Source organism: Capra hircus, chromosome 20, assembly GCF_001704415.2.
Source record: "Capra hircus breed San Clemente chromosome 20, ASM170441v1, whole genome shotgun sequence".
Taxonomy (NCBI): Eukaryota; Metazoa; Chordata; class Mammalia; order Artiodactyla; family Bovidae; genus Capra; species Capra hircus.
In genome coordinates, this window is record NC_030827.1 from 38,425,239 (window position 1) to 38,452,584 (window position 27,346).

General features: G+C 38.9%; 1 protein-coding gene across 1 annotated transcript in view; it reads right to left on the reverse strand.

The window, feature by feature from the left end:
- SPEF2 (sperm flagellar 2) overlaps positions 1-27,346 on the reverse strand; it is a 199,850-nt gene that overhangs the window by 86,700 nt on the left and 85,804 nt on the right. Inside the window, exons 18-21 of the mRNA XM_018065771.1 lie at positions 26,062-26,219; positions 18,695-18,862; positions 11,981-12,055; positions 156-304 (exon numbers count right to left, since the gene is read on the reverse strand). Coding sequence (XP_017921260.1) covers positions 156-304; positions 11,981-12,055; positions 18,695-18,862; positions 26,062-26,219 — 550 coding nt within the window. The remainder of the gene's footprint in view (positions 1-155; positions 305-11,980; positions 12,056-18,694; positions 18,863-26,061; positions 26,220-27,346) is intronic.

Below are 27,346 nucleotides of genomic sequence, written 5' to 3' on the forward strand. Positions count from 1 at the left end.
GGAATGTGGTTCACTGAGTATTCTCAATCATCTCTGCTTTTTTGATAAATACATATATTATCAGCCAAGAAAGGCCTTTTGGATGGTGCAATGTGAATCTTACTATAAAGAGGAGAAGGAAGAGATTCTACTAGTTTGAGTTTAAACTGTCATACCTCAGGAATTGGTTCATTTACATACACCCACTCTTCTGATCCGGGCTTCGATGGGGCTGGCACTACCGGGACCGGTGAAACATCTGTAGACTCCGCAGGTGATTTCTTGAGTGGAATCTTCCCTCCTAGCGATTTTCCTCTAGGAGAACCTTCAACATGCATATTAAATCATGCCATTACAAGGATATGGATGGGGACAGATTCTGGTGGAGGATTAAATTTATGATTGCCATGAGCTTCATGCAATTCATTAACTGCTCTTTAAGCAACTTTGGGCAGCCTTATCAAATCAAAAATAAAAAATCTCATTCTCTAAAAAATCTCTCAGCCCCTAAATGTACCAATAATACCAACAGCAGGTTTTTTTTTTTTTTTGCAATACTGTACTTCTCTTGTCCAGTTAGCTGTGGAAAGCAACTTGATACTTCATTTTCATCTCTGTCCTTGCTTCCACAATGAACACATGGTTTTTACAAAGTTTAGATTCCAGAGAAAAGTGCAATTTACTATTGCAAAAAACTGGCAAATTGAACTATCACCCTGAAAAAGAAAGAGCGTAGTCACAACAGGAGCAGTGCTCTTGTTTACTGAAACCCAGGAGAAATTGCCAGGAGAAAGGATGCTATTATGAGTCAGCTGGAGTCAGTGAGGGGTAGAGGGGAGAAGAGGTATTGTAGCTCTTGAATAGTTCCATATTCCCTGGATCAGACAGAGGGTTTCTAATCAGGGAAACTATATTTCTTACTATAGTCAGGTTGTATGGATGAAGGCAACCTCTGAGCCAAAAGCCTGGCTGAATTAAGGCATAAGGTGGTGGGGAAAGGGGAGGGAAGAAGAGGGGAGAGGAAGAGTGAGGAGGGAAAGAGAGGGGAAGGAAGACAAGGAGGAAGAAAAGGAGGTTGGAGGAGCAGAAAGAGAAGCCTCATTTCCGCTCAGAATCCAGAAAGGGCATGCGCTATCTGAGAACATGAAGTGGTACCCACGTGGTCTGAAAGATCTTATGACTGATGAAACTACCTTAACTCAGAAAGCATCTATATTTCCTTAAAGGATCAAAGTTATAATTTAGGAATTCATTCAGTTTAAATTTCACTTACTTTCAAATTCGTTGTTAAGATTTTAGACGCAGTTTATTAGATGCCTATAGAATTTGCAGCACTTTCTTTCCCCCAAATATATTTCTTTAGTGAATATTATTTAATGATATGCTGTTTAGGAAAGTAAATATATCTTCCATTTTTATACTAGTTAAAAATATATGGATTATAAGTAGAGGAGAAATTGTCAATTATGTACTGCAGACAGTTCAGTGCTAAAAACAGTACTGCTATCTACAAGTTTAAAGTTGTATCTAGATTTTATTTTAAATTAGAAAAATTTAAGAACATCTTTATTCAGGTAGTAACCAAAAATGTTAATAATTTGAGAAATTTTTCTATATGATAATTTTTTAATTCTCTGACTTGAGTTTCTGGTAAAATATGTGATAACACTACTACTTTTAAGATGAATTTTTCTAAGGAGAATTTCTAAGGATAACTTTGTAATTATGAGATTGGAATGAGTTTCTTTTATTCTTTTCTTATATATCATGATCATTCAGTGAAAACTAAGAAAGCCAGGAAGTATTTTTGAACCACTGTGCTTTCATCTTATTTAAATTTTATCTAATTGTTTTAAACAATCAAAATGCTAAGAGGAAAAGATGTGAATGAATTAAAATGTATCTATTGGCATAGAGAGTGAAAATAGATATCACATTTGAACAAAATCATTCAACATCTCAAATTTACAAAAGGCAGTCCTTTTAAAGTATTACTTATGTGACCATGTGAAGGTTTCCATTTCTAAGATGTTTGCTTTCATTGGAGGTTGAATTATTGAGTCCTCAGGGCAGCCATTCTTCTTGCGTGAGAAGATTGAAGGGTAATCTGTTCTTAGCACAAAGTAAAGGTACATTTTAGCGGTTTTTAGTCCAGTTATTAGCATCTAACTGTATCATGCAGAAGCCCATGGAGTGAGAACAAGTAGATAAAATGAGGTATAAAAGAAAGACAAAATTTTATAATGTGAACATGGGATTTATTTAATGATTTTATCTGTGAATAAATAGTCAAAGTTGAAACAGTAGAGCAACAGTTTTGAGCAATGATAATAACATACTAGGAGCTCAGGAAAGGTAAGAAAAAAACTTAATCAATTGAAGAAAGGAATTTAAGAAAACTGGAACACTTTCACATTAAGTTGGCACTATTCAGTGAGTTAAGGAGGATAAGAACTCACTATTCAGTGAGTTCAAGGAGGATAAGATGTAAAAAGTCTGATTTTTTTTAAAAGAAAGGCATTTTTATTACCTTTCAGTCTTTAAAACATGCCCTAGTAGAATCTGACTTAATTAAGAACCTCACTGGGTAGAAACTAGAAGACTGGTTAATAGCGACAGCTTCAGCAAGAAAACATTTCGTTGTTAACAGATAGTGCTAATAGTTGCCTGGGCTGCAAACGTTGGCAACTGAAGTAGAGACTCAGTATGCCTTGGATAAATGAAAATTTTAGCTCTGAAGCAACGTGGCCAGGAAGAGAAGGGCATCAGTGTTAGGTAAGGAGCCAGATATGGAACATGAACCAGCTTATTCTCTAAATCACTACTGAGAAGCTATTTTGGAACAGTTTTTTCTCCTTGGTGTCCTAGAATTCATGTTGTTACTCTGTGCGGAGCTCAGTTCAGTTCAGTTTAGTCGCTCAGTCTTGTCCGACTCTGAGACCCCATGGACTGTAGCACAGCAGGCTTCCCTGTCCATCATCAACTCCTGGAGCTTACTCAAACTCATGTCCATTGCATTGGTGATGCCATCTAACCATCTCATCCTCTGTCATCCCCTGCTCCTCCTGCCTTCAATCTTTCCCAGCATCAGGGTCTTTTCCAATGAGTTGGTTCTTCATATCAGGTGGCCAAAGGACTGGAGTTTCAGCTTCAGCATCAATCCTTCCAATGAATATTCAGGACTGATTTCCTTTAGGATGGACTGGCTGGATGTCCTTGCAGTCCAAGGGACTCTCAAGACTCTTCTCCAACACCACGGTTCAAAAGCATCAATTCTTTGGAGCTTAGCTTTCTTTATAGTCCAACTCTCACAACCACACATGACTACAGGAAAAACCATAGCCTTGACTAGATGGACGTTTGTCAGCAAAGAAATGTCTCTGCTTTTTAATATGCTATCTAGGTTGGTTATAGCTTTTCTTCCAAGAAGCAAGCGCATCTTTTAATTTTATGGCCATAGTTACCATGTGCAGTGATTTTGGAGCCCCCCGAAAAATAAAGTCTTTCACTGTTTCCACTGTTTCCCCATCTATTTCCCATGAAGTGATGGGACCAGATGCCATGACCTTTGTTTTCTGAATGTTGAGCTTTAAGCCAACATTTTCACTCTCCTCTTTCACTTTCTTCAAGAGGTTCTTTAGTTCTTCTTCACTTTCTGCCATAAGAGTGGTGTCATCCACATATCTGAGGTTATTGATAATTCTCCTGGCAATCTTGATTCCACTTTGTGCTTCTTCCAGCCCAGCGTTTCTCATGATGTACTCTGCATGTAAGTTAAATAAGCAAGGTGACAATATACAGCCTTGACGTACTCCTTTCCCGATTTGGAACCAGTCTATTGTTCCATGTCCAGTTCTAACTGTTGTTTCTTGACCTGCATACAGATTTATCAGGAGGCAGGTCAGGTGGTCTGGTATTCCCATCTCTTTCAGAATTTTCCACACAGTCAAATGCTTTGGCATAGTCAATAAACCAGAAATAGATGTTTTCCTGGAACTCTCTTGCTTTTTCGATGATCCAGCAGATGTTGGCAATTTGATATCTGGTTCCTCTGCCTTTCCTAAATCCAGCTTGAACATCTGGAAGTTCACGGTACACATACTGTCGAAGCCTGGCTCGGAGAATTTTGAGCATTACTTTGCTAGCGTGTGGGATAAGTGCAACTGTGTGGTAGTTAAAAAATTCTTTGGCATTGCCTTTCTTTGGGATTGTAATGAAAACTGACCACCGGTCCTGTGGCCACTGCTGTTTTCCAGATTTACTGGCATATTGTGTGGAGCTGGAGATGTGGAATGTAGACTACTATAAAGTAATAAGGACTGGTTATTTGGGGTCACTTCTAGGACCTGATTTCAGTATAATTATAATCAGGGATAAACACTGGAAACTCCTAAGTCAACTTTGCATAGCGTTCACATTTCTGCCCACAGTCTTTAATAACCTGATCTGGAATCAATAATTATATCCCACGTTTATTTAGTCCCATGCACTCTGAAATGGATCCTTTTTTTGTATATTTACTTATTCCCTGTAATGGCCACAGGGAAGTACTTTTATGACCTCATTTTACACACGAGGGAACTGAGACAAACCAAGGTCAAGTTGTCTGCCCTTAGTCACTTGGATGCCACTTAGATGGTAAACAGGCAGAGCTAGAATCTCAGTCCAGGCAGGCTGACTCCAGGGTCCATGCATTTGACTATCATATTTGATTGTCTTTAGTGTTTATTGATGTAATTTATGTTCAGAAGTGTTCATTAGGCTGACATTTAGAAATCTGCAAGTTTTAGAGTTGTCCTTTTAACACTATTTACTTGGCTCATAAATTGATTTTAAGACTGCTCTATTTACATTGCATTATAATTATTACAATTTCATTTTTCTGCTTGTGGTGAAAAATCTATTAAAAATTACAGTCTGAGAAATCAATTCATTGAAAGGCTAGATAATAGAGTATAGATAATATTATTTAATTCATTTAAATTAGATGATGGTGTTAAGGAAAAATCCAAGGAAGTTCTGACACTGGGGAGAGTTAATATGGAGTGTAGATTGCATTCTCCAAAGTGTGAAGAGACTCTGACTTTCCCTTCTCTCAGATTAATGATTCCTAACAAAATATTACCTTATTTATTTTGACTCTCAATTTCCTCATCTTTGAAGGAAATGATCATTGCTACTTCACAGGTGGTTATGAGGATTTAGTGAGATTATACATAAAAATGATCTTGCACAGTGCCTGGCAAATGGTAGGCATTCTACAAGAGGTAGTTTGTTATTATTATTATTATGAATTATATTGTAAAAGGAGAATGTTGAATTTTGCCATTTGAACCATGATTATAAATTAATCATCAACTTTCTAATGTGTGGCATCAACTTTCAAATAAAACCTAACAAGTTTTGCATTTATTCTAAAATCTATTAAGATCTTGTATGTAGTACCACATACTGTTACCTGTTTAAGGTCCAAGGTGATTAAAAAAGAGTATTTTAGAAATTAATCCTAGAAAAGCTTAGGGCTTTTTACCTCTGTTTCAAAGTATTGTTAAACACAAGCTGTTTTTAAAATTGTAATTCACCTTAAACATTTTGGGAACCAGGTCACATTATATATAATACATTAGAAATAACAGAAGGTGTCTGATATTCCAATGGCTAAAATAGAGCAATAAGTCTTTGGCATCAAAACATGGTAGTTCTTCAACTTTAGTGAGCACCAAAATTCCCTAGAGGGCTTTTTAAAACACAAATCGCTTGGCCCCTCCAGGAGTTGCAGATTCAGTAGGTCTGGGGTGGGACCAAGTATCTGTTGTTCTAAAGAGTTCCCAGGTGATGCAGATGCTACTGATCTAGGACTGAACTTAAAGAACCACTGTGTTAATAGATGATCTAGGGATTTCAATTCCATTTCACTTTCATCTTTTTTTCCTCTGTTCTTCCATATCTTTACAATAAAATGTCATTAATGTTTATAACATTGACAAAATATTTATGGCTAAGTGGCTTGGTAGCACCTAAACAATGAGTTAAATCAGAAGGCTAGCACTGGAACAGTCCCAGTATTAACACATGGGCAGGTTGACAGAACTAAAGAGGACGAGATTTCCAAGCATTTATTTATAGAACTCTAGTCCCAACGGAGGCTTCTGCAGTGGCTCAGATGGTAAAGAATCTGCCTGCAATACCGGAGACCCAGGTTCGATCCTTGGGTCAGGAAGATCCCCTGGAGAAGGAAATGGCGACCCATTCCAGTATTCTTGCTTGGAGAATCGTTTGGACAAAGGAGCTTGGTGGGCTACAGTCCATGGGGTCTCAAAGAGGCAGATATGACTGAGCAACAAACCTCACTTTTTAGTCCCAGTGGATACTCCTCCGAGAGAGTTCTGCAGTCACAATGTTTTGGGATATTACATAGTGTGCCTCCCACTGCCTTAGAGATAGATGATCACAGGACATACATATCTATATCAACATCTGTCTCTGTGGAGAGTAAAGTCCCTTGGACTGCAAAGAGATCCAACCAGTTCATTCTGAAGATCAGCCCTGGGATTTCTTTGGAAGGAATGATGCTAAAGCTGAAACTCCAGTACTCCGGCCACCTCATGCGAAGAGTTGACTCATTGGAAAAGACTTTGATGCTGGGAGGGATTGGGGGCAGGAGGAGAGGGGATGACAGAGGATGAGATGGCTGGATGGGATCACCAACTCGATGGACTTGAGTCTGAGTGAACTCCGGGAGTTGGTGATGGACAGGGAGGCCTGGCGTGCTGAGATTCATGGGGTCGCAAAGAGTTGGACATGACTGAGTGACTGAACTGAACTGAACTGAACACAGTATTTTTCTGAAATTGGTTGATTAAGGAAAATTCTTCAATTAGCCCTTATGTAATACCTCCTAGGTAAGGTCACAGAGTAGAAAAGTCCTTATTTTATGAAGGAATAAAATAGAGCCATGGCAAATGGTTAAAGTTAATAAATTCTTTAAGAATACCATAAATACAGAGAACATAGGCAAAACACTCTCAGACATAAATTACAGCAGGATCCTCTATGACCCACCTCCCAGAATACTGGAAATAAAAGTTAAAATAAACAAATGGGATCTAATTAAAATTAAAAGCTTCTGCACAACAAAGGAAAATATAAGCAAGGTGAAAAGACAGCACTCAGAATGGGAGAAAATAATAGCAAATGAAACAACTGACAAACAACTAATCTCAAAAATAAGCAACTCATGCAGCTCAATTCCAGAAAAATAAATGACCCAATCAAAAAATGGGCCAAAGAACTAAACAGACATTTCTCCAAAGAAGACATACAGATGGCTAACAAACACATGAAAAGATGCTCAACATCACTCATTATCAGAGAAATGCAAATCAAGACCATAATGAGGCACCATTTCACACCAGTCAGAATGGTTGTGATCCAAAAGTCTACAGGCAATAAATGCTGGAGAGGGTGTGGAGAAAAGGGAACCCTCTTATACTGTTGGTGGGAATGTAAGCTAGTACAGCCACTATGGAGAACAGTGTGGAGATTCCTTAAAAAACTGGAAAGAGAACTGCCTTATGACCCAGCAATCCCACTGCTGGGCATACACACCAAGAAAACCAGAATTGAAAAAGACACTTGTACCCCAATGTTCATCGCAGCACTGTTTATAATAGCCAGGACATGGAAGCAACCTAGATGTCCATCAGCAGATGAATGGATAAGAAAGCTGTGGTACATACACACAATGGAGCATTACTCAGCCATTAAAAAGAATACATTTCAATCAGTTCTAATGAGGTGGATGAAACTGGAGCCGATTATACAGAGTGAAGTAAGCCAGAAAGAAAAACACCAATACAGTATACTAACGCATATATATAGAATTTAGAAAGATGGTAACAATAACCCTGTATGCAAGATAGCAAAAGAGACACAGATGTATAGAACAGTCTTTTGGACTCTGTGGGAGAGGGAGAGGGTGGGATGATTTGGGAGAATGGCATTGAAACATGTATAATATCATATAAGAAATGAATCGCCAGTCTAGGTTCAATGCAGGATACAGGATGCTTGGGGCTAGTGCACTGGGATGACCCAGAGAGATGGCATGGGGAGGGAGGTGGGAGGGGGGTTCAGGATTGGGAACTCATGTACACCCGTGGTGGATTCATGTTGATGTATGGCAAAACCAATCCAGTATTGTAAAGTAAAATAAAGTAAAAAAAAAAAAAAAAGAATACCATAAATACAATTGCAAATGGCATTTCAGTGTCAAGATTAGCAGGGAGAAGGGTAGGGATTGATCTAATATGCAGAGAAAAATAAAGATGAGTCAAAGATGCCAACAATAGGAAACAAGGATAAGTTTGAAGGAAGGAAAAAGGAGGTGGCTCCTCAAGCCATGCTTTCCATATAATTAATTGGTATCAAATAGCTTGTGAAGTAAGTAGTTAACCAATTAATAGTATTCACCTCCCAAAGGTATTAGTTCCAAATATAAAGAATTAAAATTACTAAGACTTGTTCTTAATGAAGTAAATTCTGTTATACATGCCAAAACAACAGTACTTCTACGTAGAAGAAATACTTCTAAATCTTGATCAAGAGTTCATCTATTTCAAATATTCAATACAGTAGAAACTATGTTTATGGAAATAGAAACAGACTAGTAAAATAAAAGAAAAAAGAGTTCTTGAATTTACTTAAACTGAGCAAACTGCATGATTTAAATGAATATATATTTTGCTGGGTGAAGTTGTATTTGCTTATGGTTCATCTGAGTCTACTTTTACCTAAAGATGTTCTCAAAGCATGTGCATTATTAGGTCTAACTTGATTTGGACAGGACTGGAAAAGGTAAGTTTTCATTTTAATTCCAAAGAAAAGCAATGTCAAAGAATTTTCAGGCTACCGTACAGTTGTGCTCATCTCACACACTAGCAAGGTAATGCTCAAGATCCTTCAAGCTAGGCTTCAGCAGTATGTGAACAGAGAACTTCCAGATGTACAAGCTGAGTTTAGAAAAGGCAGAGGAACCAGAAATCAATTGCCAACGTTTGTTAGATCATAGAGAAAACAAAGGAATTTCAGAAAAACATCTACTGCTTCATCGACTACACTAAAGCTTTTGCCTGTGTGGATCACAACAAACTGTGGAAAATTCTTAAAGGGATGTGAAAACCAGAGCACCTTACCTGTCTCCAGAGAAACCTGTATACAGGTCAAGAAGCAACAGTTAGAACCAGACATGTGACAAAGGACTGATTCAAAATTGGGAAAGAAGTATGTCAAGGTTGTATAATGTCACCCTGCTTATTTAACTTATATGCGGAGTACATCATGCGAAATGCTGGGCTGGATGAATTACAAGCGAGAATCAAGATTCCCAGGAGAATTATCAACCTCAGATATGCAGATGATACCACTCTAATGGCAGAAAGTGAAGAGGAGCTAAAGAATCTTTTGATGAGGGAGATAGAGGAGAATGAAAAAGCTAGCTTAAAACTCAACATTCAAAAAACTAGGATACTGGCATCTGGTCCTATCACTTTATAGCAAATAGAAGGAAAAAAGTGGAAACAGTGACAGATTTTATTTTCTTGGGCTCCAAGATGACTGTCGATGGTGGCTGCAGCCATAAAATTAAAAGATTCTTGCTCCTTGGAAGGAAAGTTATGACAAACCTAGACAGCATATTAAAGAGCAGAGACATTACTTCACCAACAGCTGACAAAAGTCTGTATAGTCAAAGCCATAGCTTTTCCAGTAGTCATGTATGGATGTGAGAGTTGGACCATCAGGAAGGCTGACGACCTAAAAATTTATGCTTTCAAATTGTGGTGCTGAAGAAGACTCTTGAGAGTCCCTTGGACTGCAAGGAGATCAAACCAGTCAATCCTAAAGGAAATTGACCCTGAATATTCATTGGAAGGACTGATGCTGAAGCTGAGGCTCCAATACTTTGGCCACTTGATGTGAAGAGCCCATTCATTGGAAAAGACCCTGATGCTGGCAAAGAATGAGGGCAGGAAGAGAAGGGGATGACAGAGGATAAGATGGCTGGATAGCATCACTGACTCAATGGACATGAGTTTGAGCAAACCCTGAGAGGTAGTGAAGGACAGGGAAGCCTGGTGTGCTGCAGTCCTTGGGATCACAAAAAGTTGGACATGACTGAGCGACTGAAAAGCCACAACAATGCATAAGTATATTTGATTTCTATTTTTGATGATTCTGTGCAGATCCTTCATTTGCTTTTGCTGATCACAATGAGAAAGTAAGGGATTCATACTGTAAATGTGAAAACTATTCTCCTATCTGTAAACAGGTGAGAGAAAGCATATCATAAATTATAGCCAGAACTCTAGCTAAATTTTTAATCTCACCAATGTTAACTCAACAATGACTAGTTACATAAACCTATCAAGTTATATAATCAGAAAAGGGTGAGATGCTTTGAGAATTATGGGTATGCATTTTTGAATGGCAAAATAGAGATTCTTTTAAGCCCATCATTTTGTGAACATTGCACATTCTTGGGCTGCTATTGCACTGGCAATCTGTAATGAAAAATTAAGCAGTAGTACATCATGACAGCCCCCGAGCATGTACTCCACAGAAGTCAACTACATGTGTCCATGACTGCATTTCAACCTTTGATTTGTTGCTGTAGCAGCTCCAGGGCTTTCCTGGTGGCTCAGTGGTAAAGAATTCACCTGCCAATGCAGGAGATGTGGGTTCGATTCCTAGGCTGAGCAGATTCGCTGAAGAAGAAAATGGTAACTCCCTCCAGTGGTCTTGCCTGAGAAATTCCATGGACAAAGAAGTCTGTAGGGTTACAGTCCATGGAGTTGCAAAGAGTCAGACACAACTTAAAGACTGAGCAGGCACGCATGTAGCAGCTTCAACACTATTGTTGTTTAGTCACTAAGTCATCATTGACTCTTTTGCAACCCCATGGACTATAGTCCACCAGGCTTCTCTTAGGATTTCCCAGGCAAAAATACTGGAGCAGGTTTCCATTTTCTTTTCCACGGGATCTTCCCAACCCAGGGATTGAACCTGTGTCTCCTGTGTTGGCAGGAGGATTCTTTATCATTGAGCCACCTGGGAAGTCCGGTGGCTTCAACATACAATGTAACTAATGTGCTTTTAAGAGCTTGGCATTTCTTCTGCCAGCTATCAATTATTTACAAAATTTTATCCCCCTTATTTCACAGAAACAGTTAAGATAAAAAATAAATGAAACTAGATCAAGAAAAATACAAACTAAATTAGGAGGTCAAAGCAAAGAGAGGAATTAGAAAGCAGACTCCAGGATATAGGTCCTTGCTTAGAAACTAAAATCTTAGATGCTAATTTGGTTTTTATTTCTAGACAGCCAGTATAGAAAAGGCAGTGCTATCATTTAAAGGTACTAATTATTTAGCCATGTAGAGGAAGAAAAAATTTCCAGTCCCTTTCTTCTGAATGAAATTTCCCACCTCAGATTTTACACAGAGGCCAGTGAATGATGTAATGGGCATACTATCCCTTCAGAAAATGAAATACCAGGTTATTATTAGTATAATGAAAGTTTCATCTCCAGTGCTGTTGTGTTGAGGACTTTATATCAAAGAACTTATCAGTGAAAGCAATTTCATGGAAGCTTTCCAAGAAAATGTGGTTCAGCATGTAGTTTTCTGTTGGCATAACTTAGCCCAAGGATAACCTTTATAATATCTATGATGATTGAATATTTTGTATCTTAGATATCAGAGAAAGCAATGGCACCCCACTCCAGTACTCTTGCATATTTGCTAAATTATTCCTCACAAGCATCACTTTCCTCAGCAGGACCTTTGCTAAGAGCCAGGTTACAGAAAGACTGAGGTTTTCTTTGGCAAGGGTTTATGATTTACAAATGCCTGAAAGAATGTACATTACTACATAAATATCATTATTTTCACTGAGAGTTATAAAATACAGGATTATATTTAATCATATTTATCTTAATCTGTACCTTTTCTTTTGAGTGAAGTTTCACTTTTCTTCCCTTTTCCTTCCTGAAGAGGTTCTCGATTACCATGCAGGGGTTCTAAACAAAATTTAACACATAAATATCATTTATGATTTTTTCTGACAGCTAGGTTATGATTTGTAAGCAATCAAATGTGATTTCTCAAAACAGCTATATTTGTGAACTGCCTAAAATGGCTCAGACCTTTACTGTGAGTTAGAATTAATCTGAAGTTAGACTATGGATTGAAAATTCTTGAATGACAACCCTGATAGGACTATTCTATTTTGTGACATTGAGAAGTTGAGTCCTAAGTTTAACATCAGCATTTAGTAGTGAATTTGATTGTTGTTGTTCAGTTGCTAAGTCACGACCGACTCTTTTTGACCCCATGGACTGCAGCACACCAGGCTTCCCCGTCCCTCATCATTTCCCAGAGCCTGTCCTAATTCATGTCCATTCTGTTGGTGATGTCATCCAACCATCTCATCCTCTGTCACCCTCTTCTCCTTCTGCCTTCAATCTCTCCCAGCATCAGGGTCTTTTTTCCAATGAGTCAGCACTTCCGATCAGGTGCCCAAAGTATTGGAGATTCAACTTCAGCATCAATCCTTCCAGTGAGTATTCAGGGTTGATTTCTTTTAAGATTGACTGGTTTGATCTCCTTGCTGTTCAAGAGACTCTCAACAGTCTTGTCTAGCACCACAGTTCGAAAGCATCAGTTCTTCGGTGCTCTGCCTTCTTTATGGTCCAGCTCTCACAACAGTATGTGACCATTGGAAAGACTATAGATTTAACCATACAGACCTTTGTCAGCAAAGTGATGTCTTTGCTTTTTAACACACTGTCTAGGTTTGTCAGTGAGTTTGATTATAAACTCTTTAATGCAACATACATGCAGAGTTTTAAAAGTCACAAGTAAATTTGAGGCAGATGGCTCTATCAGTATTTGGAGATAGTTCACTGAAATGATTGTTATACAATAAGATGACTGGATCTATAATAAGAATGATGCCAAAACACTCTGAAGGAGAGTTAAATAAACACATTGTTTTGATATGGCACATTCTTGAAGTTCTCTTGACCCCATACTTGGTTGCCTTGTGACTTTCACATTCCATTGTGCCTTGACTGTAACTTGTAATACAAAGGATTGTTTGGGAATATATACATTGGATTTCCTGGAATCTAATTAAAAGACATGCTGGAAATGGGGAAATTGGAAACTGATGACCTGGAGGTTAATAAGATTTCCCAAATAATAATTTGGTCTTTGAAAAACATCACTACATCCCACATAATTCACGAAACAAGTTCAGTCATCTTTCTTCGTTTGTCCTAGGTTACAGTTTGTTCCCCCTCATCATAAGGATGCACATATGGGGCAATTTAAATGTCTGTGATAGAGTTTGTCTGAACTATTCTTCGTATTTAGAAGTGACAGTTATAAGAATGTGTAAATGCATAACATATCACTTATGTTTAAATATATCAGCTCCAAAAAAAAAGATTCCATAAAATAAGACAACCTCTTTTGTTAATCTCTATAAAAGGACTTTTAAACATCCAAGAGTTAAATAGTTAAACACCAAACTCATTCATAAATAAATAAATCCAAAGGTTTGAATTAGGTTTTTTTTTTTAGAGGTAAGGTTAATAAAAAAGTCTAGATAACCTCTTAAGTTCAGTTCAGTTCAGTTCAGTCGCTCAGTCATGTCTGACTCTGCGACCCCATGAATCGCAGCACACCAGGCCTCCCTGTCCATCACCATCTCCCAGAGTTCACTCAGACTCATGTCCATCGAGTCCGTGATGCCATCCAGCCATCTCATCCTCTGTCATCCCCTTCTCCTCCTGCCCCCAATCCCTCCCAACATCAAAGTCTTTTCCAATAGGTCAACTCTTGGCATGAGGTGGCCAAAGTACTGGAGTTTCAGTGTTAGCATCATTCCTTCCAAAGAAATCCCAGGGCTGATCTCCTTCAGAATGGACCGGTTGGATCTTCTTGCAATTCAAAGGACTCTCAAGAGTCTTCTCCAACACTACACTTCAAAAGCATCAATTCTTCAGTGCTCAGCCTTCTTCACAGTCCAACTCTCACATCCATACATGACCACAGGAAAAACCATAGCCTTGACTTATGGACCTTTGTTGGCAAAGTAATGTGTCTGCTTTTGAATATGCTATCTAGGTTGGTCATAACTTTTCTTCCAAGGAGTAAGCGTCTCTTAATCTCATGGCTACAATCACCATCTGCAGTGATTTTGGAGCCCCAAAAAATAAAGTCTGACACTGTTTCCACTGTTTCCCCATCTATTTCACATGAAGTGATGGGAACGGATGTCATGATCTTCGTTTTCTGAATGTTGAGCTTTAAGCCAACTTTTTCACTCTCCTCTTTCACTTTCATCAAGAGGCTTTTTAGTTCCTCTTCACTTTTTGCCATATGGGTGGTGTCATCTGCATATCTGAGGTTATGGATATTTCTCCCGGCAATCTTGATTCCAGCCTGTGTTTCTTCCAGTCCAGTGTTTCTCATGATGTACTCTGCATAGAAGTTAAATAAGCAGGGTGACAATATACAGCCTTGACGTACTCCTTTTCCTATTTGGAACCAGTCTGTTGTTCCATGTCCAGTTCTAACTGTTGCTTCCTGACCTGCATATAGGTTTCTCAAGAGGCAGGTCAGGTGGTCTGGGATTCCCATCTCCTTCAGAATTTTCCACAGTATATTGTGATCCACACAGTCAAAGGCTTTGCATAGTCAATAAAGCAGAAATAGATGTCTTCCTGGAACTCTCTTGTGTTTTTGATGATCCATCGGATGTTGGCAATTTGATCTCTGGTTCCTCTGCCTTTTCTAAAACCAGTTTGAACATCAGGAAGTTCATGGTTCACATATTGTTGAAGCCTTGCTTGGAGAATTTTGAGCATTACTTTACTAGTGTGTGAGATGAGTGCAGTTGTTCGGTAGTTTGAGCATTCTTTGGCATTGCCTTTCTTTGGAACTGGAATGAAAACTGACCTTTTCCAGTCCTGTGGGCACTACTGGCATATTGAGTGCAGCACTTTCACAGATTCATCTTTCAGGATTTGAAATAGCTCCACTGGAATTCCATCACCTCCACTAGCTTTGTTCATAGTGATGCTTTCTAAGGCCCACTTGACTTCACATTCCAGGATGTCTGGCTCTAGATGAGTGATCACACCATCGTGATTATCCAGGTCGTGAAGTTCTTCTGTGTAGTCTTGCCACCTCTTCTTAATATTTTCTGCTTTTGTTAGGTCCATACCATTTCTGTCCTTTATCGAGCCCATCTTTGCATGAAATGTTCCCTTGGTATCTCTAATTTTCTTGAAGAGATCTCTAGTCTTTCCCATTCTGTTGTTTTCCTCTATTTCTTTGCATTGATCGCTGAAGAAGGCTTTCTTATCTCTTCTTGCTATTCTTCGGAACTCTGCATTCAGATGCTTATATCTTTCCTTTTCTCCTTTGCTTTTCGCTTCTCTTCTTTTCACAGCTATTTGTAAGATAACCTCTTAGTACCTTTAATAACAATACTCTGGGTAACCAACATTTTAGCTCCAAACTTTGGCAGAAGGTAACAGAAAAGGGGGTTAAAATAGGGACACCTGAGATGCTGAACGTAGAAAATACTGTGAGCAAGTCTAATTTCTCCTGGGAGTAGCATGAATTCTGCCTATTTGAAAAAATTATTTCCAAAATGTATTCTGAAATCTTCAAATATACTCTTAGCGGCATGGATTGCACTACCATGCTTTGTCACACTCAGAACTTTAGTTTTAAATTACATTCTGACATTTGATAGTGGACTTGATAATAAACCCTTTAATGGAAAAAAATTGTGAAGTTTTAAAAATTCAGAACTGTAAAAAATTAATAAACAGAAATCACAATTTTAAAAAAAGGAAATCACAATTAAACAGAGTTGAGAAACCAAAAGTGGGGGAGACCTCTGGCCCTAAGAGGATAGTATTACCCAACAGGAGGAAGAATGATTCCTCTTCTTTCCTGATGGATTTAGCCAATGAAAAGCCATGGACTCTTGGGGCACTATGGACCTTCCAACTTCCTTTTCCCTCCATAGAAGCATTCTCCTTCCCTTGTCATACGAGGACTTATATAGGGCTTGCCATAGTTGCAGACCCTGATTTATCATTCCCTGCTAATTCTGAATAAACCCACTTTCACTGGAGAAATATTTGACACTCTTTCAGGTCAACAAACCCATACACAGTGTAGAACTGTCAGTTCAGTTCAGTTCAGTCGCTCAGTCATGTCCGACTCTTTGGGACCCCATGGACTGCAGTACGCCAGGCTTCCCTGTCCATCACCAACTCCTGGAACTTACTCAAACTCCTGTCCATTGAGTTGGTGATGCCATCCAACCATCTCATCCTCTATCATCCCATTCTCCTCCTGCCTTCAGTCTTCCCCAGCATGAAGGTCTTTTCCAAAGAGTCAACGGCCAAAGTATTGGAGTTTCAGCTTTAGCATCAGTCCTTCCAGTGAATATTCAGGACTGATTTCCTTTAGGATGAACTGGTTCTATCTCTTTGCAGTCCAAAGGACTCTCAAGAATCTTCTCCAACCACAGCTCAAAAGCATCAATTTTGGGGCACTCAGCTTTCTTTATAGTTCAACTCTAACATCCATACATGTCTACTGGAAAAACCATAGCTTTGACTAAACAGACCTTTGTTGGCAAAGTAATGTCTCTGCTTTTTAATATGCTGTCTAGGTTGGTCATAGCTTTTCTTCCAAGGAGCAAGTGTCTTTTAATTTTATGGCTGCTGTCACCATCTGCAGTGATTTTGGAGCCCCCCCCCCCCCAAATAGTCTCTCACTGTTTCCATTGTAGAACTGCATTTGAGCAAAATGACCTTTAGTACTCAGTGTACAATGCTTCCTTTTTTACCCCATTTCCACCTTGGCTTTTTTTTTTTTTTTTTTAGTAAATTCTCTTTTCTTCTCAACTTTTAAAGAAAATTGTAATTGGATGTTTGCTTTGGGCTTGTTCAGAAGCCTCTGGTTTTCAGTTCTGAAAATGCGTTCTTTTGAAAAACACTACATTTTAAAATATAAATATAAATAAACCTGCTGGGAACTTCCCTCCATAAAACTGCTTATCCCAGCTTTCCTGAGCTGTAAGGGCAATGTGGCCCCATCCGCATTTACTAGCACTGAGATCTCACAGTGATGCCTTACCATTGGAAGGCAGTAATTAGGCCTCTGGGGGTGAACCCTTCTGTGCATTTTAAAAGCTCAGGCAGTACTCCTGCCCTTGCTGGAAGAAGGAGACAGATACAACCACTCTTTGAAGCAACAACAGCTTTATTATTCCTCCAAATGCACAGTATTCAACTATACAATTTTAAATTCACAAGCAAACTTAAGAAACTTAAAAGACTGCTAGAGACTGGTTTCAGGGAATGGCTCCAGTACATAGATACTCCTGGTCATGAGGCTGAGGTGAAGAAAGGGAGGGAAGGCCATGGTCTTGGGTTTGAGGCCTGGGTGGACAGTGCCAGGCCCCCTTGAGCCTCTGTGGAAATTGTCTTTCCCAGTTAAATAGCATTTTTAAGGTTTCCATTAGTCCTCCAGACCTCTGCTTTGTTTTTTAAAGGGAAAAAGTAGGTATGTTTAATTAAATGCTTTGTGCTTTATTGTTCATATGATAAAAACATTTTTGTATATTTTGTCTTTAGTTAAGTCCCATTTTGTGGAATATAATGGTCTTTAGTAGACCATAATAAATGTTATTAAAGTTTTCAAATTTATCTGTTTACTATAAGTAGGCTTAATTTTGAAAAATCAGGCCCACCTCTGATCTCAATGAAGAAGAAAGATTATAGCCTTTAGAAATGCAATCACGACATGATAGCAAGCAAACCTAGGTAGACTTGTATAACTGCATAGTTGACCACTTACAAAGCCGAAACCAGAAACTAAAGTCACGTTTGTTTCATATAAATAGCACTAAGTTGATCCTGTCATGCTCCTAGTATCATACATTTCAACAGTTGAGCATTTCACTTCTGTCATTATATATTCTACCATTTCATGGTCCATAGTGGTTAAGGATACAGAAAGAACTTAAGCTAAAAAATATTCTCTATATAAACTATCCATGTATGCTATATGTTGTAAAGATACAAGTTTACTGAGATGTCGGGAGCTTGTTTCTAGCCTTTCATAACTGCAAAGCACAAAAGAATAACAGTTACATATATATTCTAGTCTCTAATGGATGCTGTTGATTTGTTCCCTTATTCTATGGGCAACTGGTTATGTTCTCATTTTGGTAAGGAGGTCTCAGTCTTCATAAACTCAGCTTTACCACTCCAACAAACAGAAGTCTATCCCCTTGATCTGCTCTATGCTCCTTATGGTTATTCTCTCTGTGCCTCCCCTTCTCTCATCCGTGGTCTTATTCTAATCAGTAGATCTGGGCATGAGGATGCCCACACGGAGAGATCCCACATGGTCAGGTACTTGTGCTTTGGGATAGCCGTGCTCTCAGCTACTGCTGCCTCTCCACTTCATCTGAGCAGACAGCATCCTTTCACATGACGGATGCTGTTCAAAGCCTGACTCTACTGATAGATAAATGGACTGGTACTATCATTTACAATTCCTTTCTAAGTGAAAACGAGAAACTGGTAGACAGGGTTAGCAATCACTCTGTCAATCACCTGATGCTTGCTTTCCTTTTGCAGCAGGCGTTTTGGACCGCTCCTGTGGAAGGTGGACTTCCTTCTCTTTCTCTGGTTCCGGAGGGGGAGGAGGAGGAGGGGATGTCTTCTCACTCAGGGAAACTTCTTCTTTTCTCTCAGCTTCCTTTTCTTCTAATTTCTTTTTCACTGCAAACAGGATAAGAGTGGATCTTTATTAGCAGCTCCAGACACCTACTATTTCATGTAAACTAAGATAAACCTAACAATATAAAATTGCTCTCACTGAATTAAGGCTAAATTCATGTTTTAAATTATCCAGTCCTTGAAGCTGACATCTGGCGTCATCTCTGTCTGGTTAGAAATACCATTTCCCCTGCCTCTGATGGAGATGGTGATGACGTGTGTGTGTGTGTGTGTGTGTGTGTGTGTGTGTGTGTGTGTGTGTGTGTGTATCTGTAGCAGGTAGAAGACTTGCTGAGAGGGTGCCGACTTTAAAACTAACAATCTAGAATTAGCTAATATACTGGGATAGGAAAGTAAAAAAATAAGTCAAATTTTCTAGTGGATAAATGAGGTGAAAAAAGCCTAAAGAGAAGGTGAAGGGCAATATGACAGAAGAGGTGGGGATCGGGAGGACATAGAAAGGAACAGAAATGCATGCGGCACCAACTTCTAGGGGTAAATACATATAAAGCATTTAGAATGGTGCTCAGTACTCAAATAAGGCTTAACAAAATTCACCCATTCATGCACTAGCTAGTTATTCAATCTCACTTGTGCCCTGAAGGAAAGGAAGCCTTATAACAATAAGATAAAACTATGCCAATACTGTGGGCTTCCCAGGTGGCACTGGTGGTAAAGAACCCATCTGTCAATGTAGGAGACATAAAAGACACAGGCTCAATCCCTGGGTAGGGAACCTCCCCTGGAGGTGGGCATGGAAACCCACTCAGTATTCTTGCCAGAAGAATCCCAGGGACAGAGGAGCCTGGTAAGCTATGGTCCATAGGTTTGCAAAGAGTTGGACATGACTGAAGGGACTGAGCATGCACGCAAGCCAATACTGTCAACAGGTAAAACTATACCAACACTGTAAATAATAGTAATACAAACAATGCTAGGCACAGTTGTGGCTGCCAGAGATACAAAAGTGAAACAAAAGAGAAAGATCACTGCCTTGTGAAGCTTGCAAACCATAAACATGATGAATAAAGTAAGCCACATAAGAAGCTGGAAGGTGGTAAGTGTTTTAGGGAAAGTACGTAGAGCAGAGGGCAGGGCATCAGCAGTGCTGTGGGGCAGCTTTTACAGTTTGTTTAAATGGCTTGCTTTGCAGGGTAGACCCACAGAGGAGGTGGCAATTGAGCAAAGACTTGAAGAGATTGAGGGAGTGTGAGTTCCAAGCAGAGGAGATGTTCCTGAGAGGGTGTTTCTGGATTGTCTAGGCTCCTGTAATTGTCAGGGCCCTTTGCCCTTCTGGATTCAGGCTTACCTTACCCAGTGTACCCTTCCTACCCTCCCTGATTTCCCAGTGCTCCACCCTGGAAATGGCCACAACTTTACCCCTGTACCAATGGAAGTGAACACCTAAACCCTTGTATGGTTATTTTTCCCACTGCCCTCAGATCATTCTTTTCAACTTGGCAAGATAAGGAGGATTTGTTTTATTGGATTTTTTTCAAACTGGAAATTAATATCTTTTCCGATTATGAAAGTAATCTATAATTACTGCCTTTAAAATCTCAACAATGTAGACAAATAAGCTGAAAGAGAAATTTCTTGTTAATCCTCTTTGTCCTCCTTCTTCCCTCCTCATCAAAGACTGTATTATTGTTAAAGAGAAAACCATAAGCCCAAAATGGCATCACTTGTGCTACATAAGTAAAGTCCATGATACCAAACCTATACTGCCTGCCTCAGTTGCAGTTTCTACCTTCCTCAGAAGTATAATTTTAATCAATCAGTTTGGAATTTTCTGGTTCGCACCAATGAGATGATCTGTCATGGGGGCCCTCTCTATATCACCTCCCCTCTTTATCAAAGAAGAAGAGTCAATCTGCTTGGCAAAGACCCCTGCAGTTCCCTTCCCCTAAAAGATGTCCTGGCCCCAAATAACCATTTTTTTCCCCTTTTGCTAAAGACTTCCCTGTTTCACCCTCATGTCTATGAAAACTTCTACTTTTTACTTCCCTTCAGAGTGTCTTCTAGTTGTCAGATGGGACATTGTTTGGTCAGGAATAGCTGAATAAAGCCAGTTAGAGCTTCAGATTTATTGAGTTGAATTTCATTTATATATATATATATATATATATATATATATATATATATATATATATATATATATACTGTGCTGTTGGAGAAGACTCTTGAGAGTCCCTTGGACTGCAAGGAGATCCAACCAGTCCATCCTAAAGGAGATCAGTCCTGGGTGTTCATTGGAAGGACTGATGCTGAAGCTGAAACTCCAATACTATGGCCACCTCATGAGAAGAGTTGACTCATTGGAAAAGACTCTGATGCTGAGAGGGATTGGGGGCAGGAGGAGAAGGCGACAACAGAGGATGAGATGGCTGGATGGTGTCACTGACTTGATGGACATGAGTTTGAGTAGAGCTGGTGATGGACAGGGAGGCCTGGCATGCTGCGATTCACGGGGTCACAAAGAGTCAGACACGACTGAGCGACTGAACAGAACTGAACTTATATTGTCACTATTTTCTGTGCACATACATTTAATAATTGTTGCTATTGTTTTAATCGCTTAGTCATGTCTGACTCTTTTGCGACCCCATGGACTGTAGCCCACCAGGCTCCTCTTGTCCATGGGATTTGCCAAGCAGGAATACTGGAGGGGGTTGCCTCCAGGGAATCTTCCCAACCCAGGGATAGAACTCATGTCTCCTGCATAGACAGATTCTTTACCACTGATCCACCTGGCAAGCTCAGATTTAATAATAGATATACTTTTAAAAACAAAAAAGGGACAATTTAAATATAACCTGATTTTTCCCACTTAACAGTATATCATGATTATTTTAAAAGAGCAGACTATTCATAGAAGTACCATATCCTTTTATTATTTGTTTTTAACTTAATCAGGATGTTAAGTACAGAGCACTGGAAAATATTTATTATTTTAATGACCAAAATATTTGTTAAAAATAATTAATGGATTGGAATGTAAATCTTAAATAAGCGGCAGTGGATTCTGTTCATGTAATAAGTGACTGGAATATAAAACCTTTAGGAGAATGTTGAAGTGAGTCTGATAGCTGGTAAAAACACTGACTCAAATTTGTAGATATTTGAAGCTACAGTTCAGTTCAGTTCAGTCGCTCAGTCACGTCTGACTCTTTGCAACCCCATGGACTGCAGCACGCCAGGCCTCCCTGTCCATCACCAACTCCTAGAACCTACTCAAACTCATGTCAATTGAGTTGGTGATGCCATCCAACAATCTAATCCTCTGCTGTCCCCTTCTCCTCTCGCCTTCAATCTTTCCCAACATCAGGGTCTTTTCCAATGAGTCAGTTCTTCGCATAAGGTGGCCACAGGATTGGAGTTTCAGCTTCAGCATCTGTCCTTCCAATGAATATTCAGGACTGATTTCCTTTAAGACAAATTGGTTCTATCTCCTTGAAGTCCAAGGGACTCTCAAGAGTCTTCTCCAACCACAGTTCAAAAGCATCAATCTTTGGCACTCAGCTTTTTTTATAGTCCAACTGTCACATCCATACATGACTACTGGAAAAACCATAGCCTTGCCTAGACGGACCTTTGTTGGCAAAGTAATGTCTCTGCTTCTTAATATGCTGTCTAGGTTGGTCATAACTTTTCTTCCAAGGAGTAAGCGTCTTTTAATTTCATGGCTGCAGTCACCATCTGCAGTGATTTTGGAGCCCCCCCCCCGCCCAAAATAAAGTCTGTCCCCCTCCCAAAATAAAAACTCTTTCCCTATCTATTTGCCATGAAGTGATAGGACCAGATGCCAGGATCTTAGTTTTCTGAATGTTGAGCTTTAAGCCAACTTTTTCACGCTCTTCTTTCACTTTCATCAAAAGGCCCTTTAGTTTTTTTTTTCCCTTTCTGCCATAGGGTGGTGTCACCTGCATATCTGAGGTTATGAATATTTCTCCAGGCAATCTTGATTCCCCTTTATGTCTCACCCAGCCCAGCATTTTGCATGATGTACTCTGCATATAAGTTAAATAAGCACGGTGACAATATACAGCCTTGACGTACTCCTTTCCTGATTTGCAACCAGTCTGTTGTTCCATTTCCAGTTCTAACTATTGCTTCCTGACTTGCATGCAGAGTTCTCAAGAGACAGGTCAGGTGGTCTGGTATTCCTATCTCTTTCAGAATTTTCCACAGTTTGTTGTGATCCACACAATCAAAGGCTTTGGCATAGTCAATAAAGCAGAAATAGATGTTTTTCTGGAACTCTCTTGCTTTTTCCATGATCCAGTGGATGTTGGCAATTTGATCTCTGGTTCCTCTGCCTTTTCTAAAACCAATTTGAATATCTGGAAGTTCACGGTTGACATACTGTTGAAGACTGGCTTGGAGAATTTTGAGCATTACTTTACTAGCAAGTGAGATGAGTGCAATTGTGAGGTAGTTTGAGCATTCCTTGGCATTGCCTTTCTTTGGGATTGGAATGAAAACTGACCTTTTCTGGTCCCATGGCCACTGCTGAGTCTTCCATATTTGCTGGCATATTGAGTGCAGAACTTTAACAGCATCATCTTTTAAAATTTGAAATAGTTCATCTGGAATTCCATCACCTCCACTAGCTTTGTTCATAGTGATGCTTTCTAAGGCCCACTTGACTTCACATTCCAGGATGTCTTGCTCTAGGTGAGCGATCACACCATCATGATTATCTGGGTCATGAAGATCTTTTTTGTATAGTTCTTCTGTGTATTCTTATCACCTCTTCTTAATATCTTCTGCTTCTGTTATGTCCATACCATTTCTGTCTTTTATTGAGCCCATCTTTGCATGAAATGTCCCCTTGGTATCTCTTATTTTCTTGAAGAGATCTCTATTCTTTCCCACTCTATTGTTTTCCTCTATTTCTTTGCACTGATCACTGAGGAAGTCTTTCTTATCTCTCCTTGCTATTCTTTGGAACTCTGCATTCAAAATGGGTATATATTTCCTTTTTTTCCTTTGCTTTTCGCTTCTCTTCTTTTCACAGCTATTTGTAAGGCCTCCTCAGACAGCCATTTTGCTTCTTTGCATTTCTTTTTCTTGGGGATGGTGTTGATCCCTGTCTCCTGTACAATGTCATGAACTTCTGTCCATAGCTCATCAGGTACTCTGTCTATCAGATCTAATCCCTTGAATCTATTTCTCATTTCCACTGTATAATTGTAAGGGATTTGATTTAGGTCATACCTGAATGGCCTAGTCATTTTCCCTACTTTCTTCAATTTAAGTCTGAATTTGGCAATAAGGAGTTCATGATCTGAGCCACAGTCAGGTCCTGGTCTTGTTTTTGCTGACTGTATAGAGCTTCTCCATCTTTGGCTGCAAAGAATATAATCAATCTGATTTCGGCATTGACCATCTGGTGATGTCCACGTGTAGAGTCCTCTCTTGTGTTGTTGGAAGAGGGTGTTTGCTGTGACCAGTGTGTTCTCTTGGCAAAACTCTGTTAGCTTTTTCCCTGCTTCATTCTGTACACCATGGCCAAAGTTGCTTGTTACTCCAGATGTTTCTTGAGTTCCTACTTTTGCATTCCAGTCCCCTATAATGAAAAGGACATCTTTTTGGGGTGTTAGTTCTAGAAGGTCTTGTAGGTCTTCAGAGAATCGTTCAACTTCAGCTTCTTCAGCATTACTGGTCAGGGCATAGACTTGGATTACCGTGATATTAAATGGTTTGCCTTGGAAACGAAGAGATCATTCTGTCATTTTTGAGATGGCATCCAAGTACTGTATTTTGGAATCTTTTGTTGACTATGACGGCTACTCCATTTCTTCTAAGGGATTCTTGCCACAGTAGTAGATATAATGGTAATCTGATTTAAATCCACCCATTCCAGTCCATTTTAGTTTGTTGATTCCTAAAATGTTGACATTCACTCTTGCCATCTCCTGTTTGACCACTTCCAATTTCCCTTGATACATGCACATAACAATCCCAGTTCCCATCCAATATTGCTCTTTACAGCATCAGACCTTGCTTCCATCATCAGTCACATCCACAACTGGGTTTTGTTTTTGCTTTCACTCCGTCTCTTCATTCTTTTTGGAGTTATTTCTCCACTGATCTCCAGTAGCATATTGGGCATGTACTGACCTGAGGAGTTCATCTTTCAGTGTCCTATCTTTTTGCCTTTTCATACTGTTCATGAGGTTCTGAAGTGGTTTACCATTCCCTTCTCTGTGGACCACTTTTTGTCATAACTCTCCATCATGACCCATTCGTCTTGGGTGGCCCTTCATGGCATGGCTCATAGTTTCATTGAGTTAGACAAGACTGTAGTCCATGTGATCAATTGGTTAGTTTTCTGTTATTGTGGTTTTCAGTCTGTCTTCCCTTTGATGGAGAAGGATATGAGGCTTATGGAAGCTTCCTCATGGGAGAGACTAACTGAGGGGGAAACTGGGTCTTATTCTGATGGGGGAGGCCATGCTCAGTAAATCATTAATCCGATTTTCTGTTGATGGGTGGAGCTGTGTTCCCTCCCTGCTATTTACCTGGGGCCAAACTATGGTGGCGGTAATGCAGATAATGGTGACCTCCTTCAAAAGATCCCATGCATGTACTGCTATACTCACGGCCCTCAACCCAGCAGCAGGCCACCACTGACCGATGCCTCTGCTGGAGACTCCTGGACACTCTCAGGCAAGTCTGGGTCAGACTTGTTGAAGCTATAGCCTAGATTCAATTTGTTTTTGCTTTTCAATCTCAACTCTAGTGGTTACCTTCCTCCTCTTAGCCTAATTTCTGACTGTCAAAATAACATGTTAAGCCTCTTATATAATATATTTGCTTTGTCTGAAAGTTTCACATGGATGTTTTGGGGGAGTGGACATTTAGATGTGGAAGCTTGTCTTTCTAAATTTGAACTCCTGGGTTCCCAAGGTGATTGCAGCTTACACTTATGCACTATTTCTGTGTCAGTTCACTGATAAATCGTAGTAGTTAGGTCACAAATCTGGGGATGGAAGAAAGTATTCTACCAAGGCAGTTTTAGAACCTTTGTGATATTGATAATTTTGACCACTTTTTATTATACCAAGAAATTACAGTTGTCAGTGATAACTGACTGATAAACAAAAGGGTAACATTTCATTTCTTCCTAAGCTCATCAAAACCACACATTACATTTTTGTTACATAAACTCAAAATTATAAAAGAATTGTAATTACCTTTATTTTCTTTTTTAATTATTTCAGTCATAATCATTTCCTTTACTTTTTGGAACAATGACTGTTTATCTACTTCAGCATTGATTTTTATCAAAATGTTTTCTGGCTCTGTAAACCACTGCTCCAACGAAGGCCAGTTGTCCAGGAAGCCTACAATTCTGCAAAACCCAAATATTATATGAATATAATATCATGAATTATATGAATATCATATACTGAATATATGACTATCACATACTGAATATATAATATATATCACATATCACATATGAATATCACATACTGATTGAAATGTTGGAGTAACATTAAGCATGATTTATCTGATGTACATGATGAAAAAAACAGCTGCCAACATATATGAAAAAAGCAACTTTAAGAAGTCTACAGGCAATGAAATATATCCACTTTAAAGAAGACATCATTTTTAAGCAAACAGCAGCTTTACAAACAGTAATACTTCTTTATACATATATTAAAGCAACAATGTGTTAGGATTGAACAGTTTTATGTTAGAGTTGAAAAAATGAATGTGGAGTTCACTACTGTTTGCTTAAAAATAAACCTGTTATTTAAGTATTTTCTGTATGTTGTGCCAACAAGGTAGAACATTAACTTATCCGTTTATCTTTTTTTGATTTTTAAAAATTTTTCATGAAGTAATTTATTATCTTCTTCCTATCTTGTTCCTTCCAAACTTTACACACTTCCCAGAATCAACCAAATTGTTTGCCTAATCTGAAATCTGAATCCTAATTAATGATAAAAATTTAAACTTTGTTGGCACATCACACTTTAAAAGGATTTGCATTATTTTCTAATTTAATTTCTAAATATACCATATCAATTTATAATTTAATGTCTTAATTGTAATGCTCTAATTAAAAGCTAGCAAAATTATTATGAATTATAACGTGAAGGGATTTTCATCTTGTTCTTTTGCTGTATGAAGGATGATTGTTACATCACATTTTAGAGGGTAACAACAGCTTTTTTGCACTATGTAAATACTAGTAGAGATTCTTCTGTAACTAATAAAATGATTATTGAAATGTAAAAAAAATAAAAATAAAGAAGACATCATTTAATGCCAACTAGCCATATGTTTTGAGGTATAGGAAAGAGTAAGAGAAGATTTGGAAATTCTACCATTTCAGGAAAACTTTGATGTGGGTTTAGTTTTCTAAATGAAGTTCTAAGGAAATATCACCTGTACTCATAGTAGGCTGAGTGCCCTTCTGCTGGCAGCTATAGGCTGAGCCACATAGGTTATCTACTTTTTCATAGT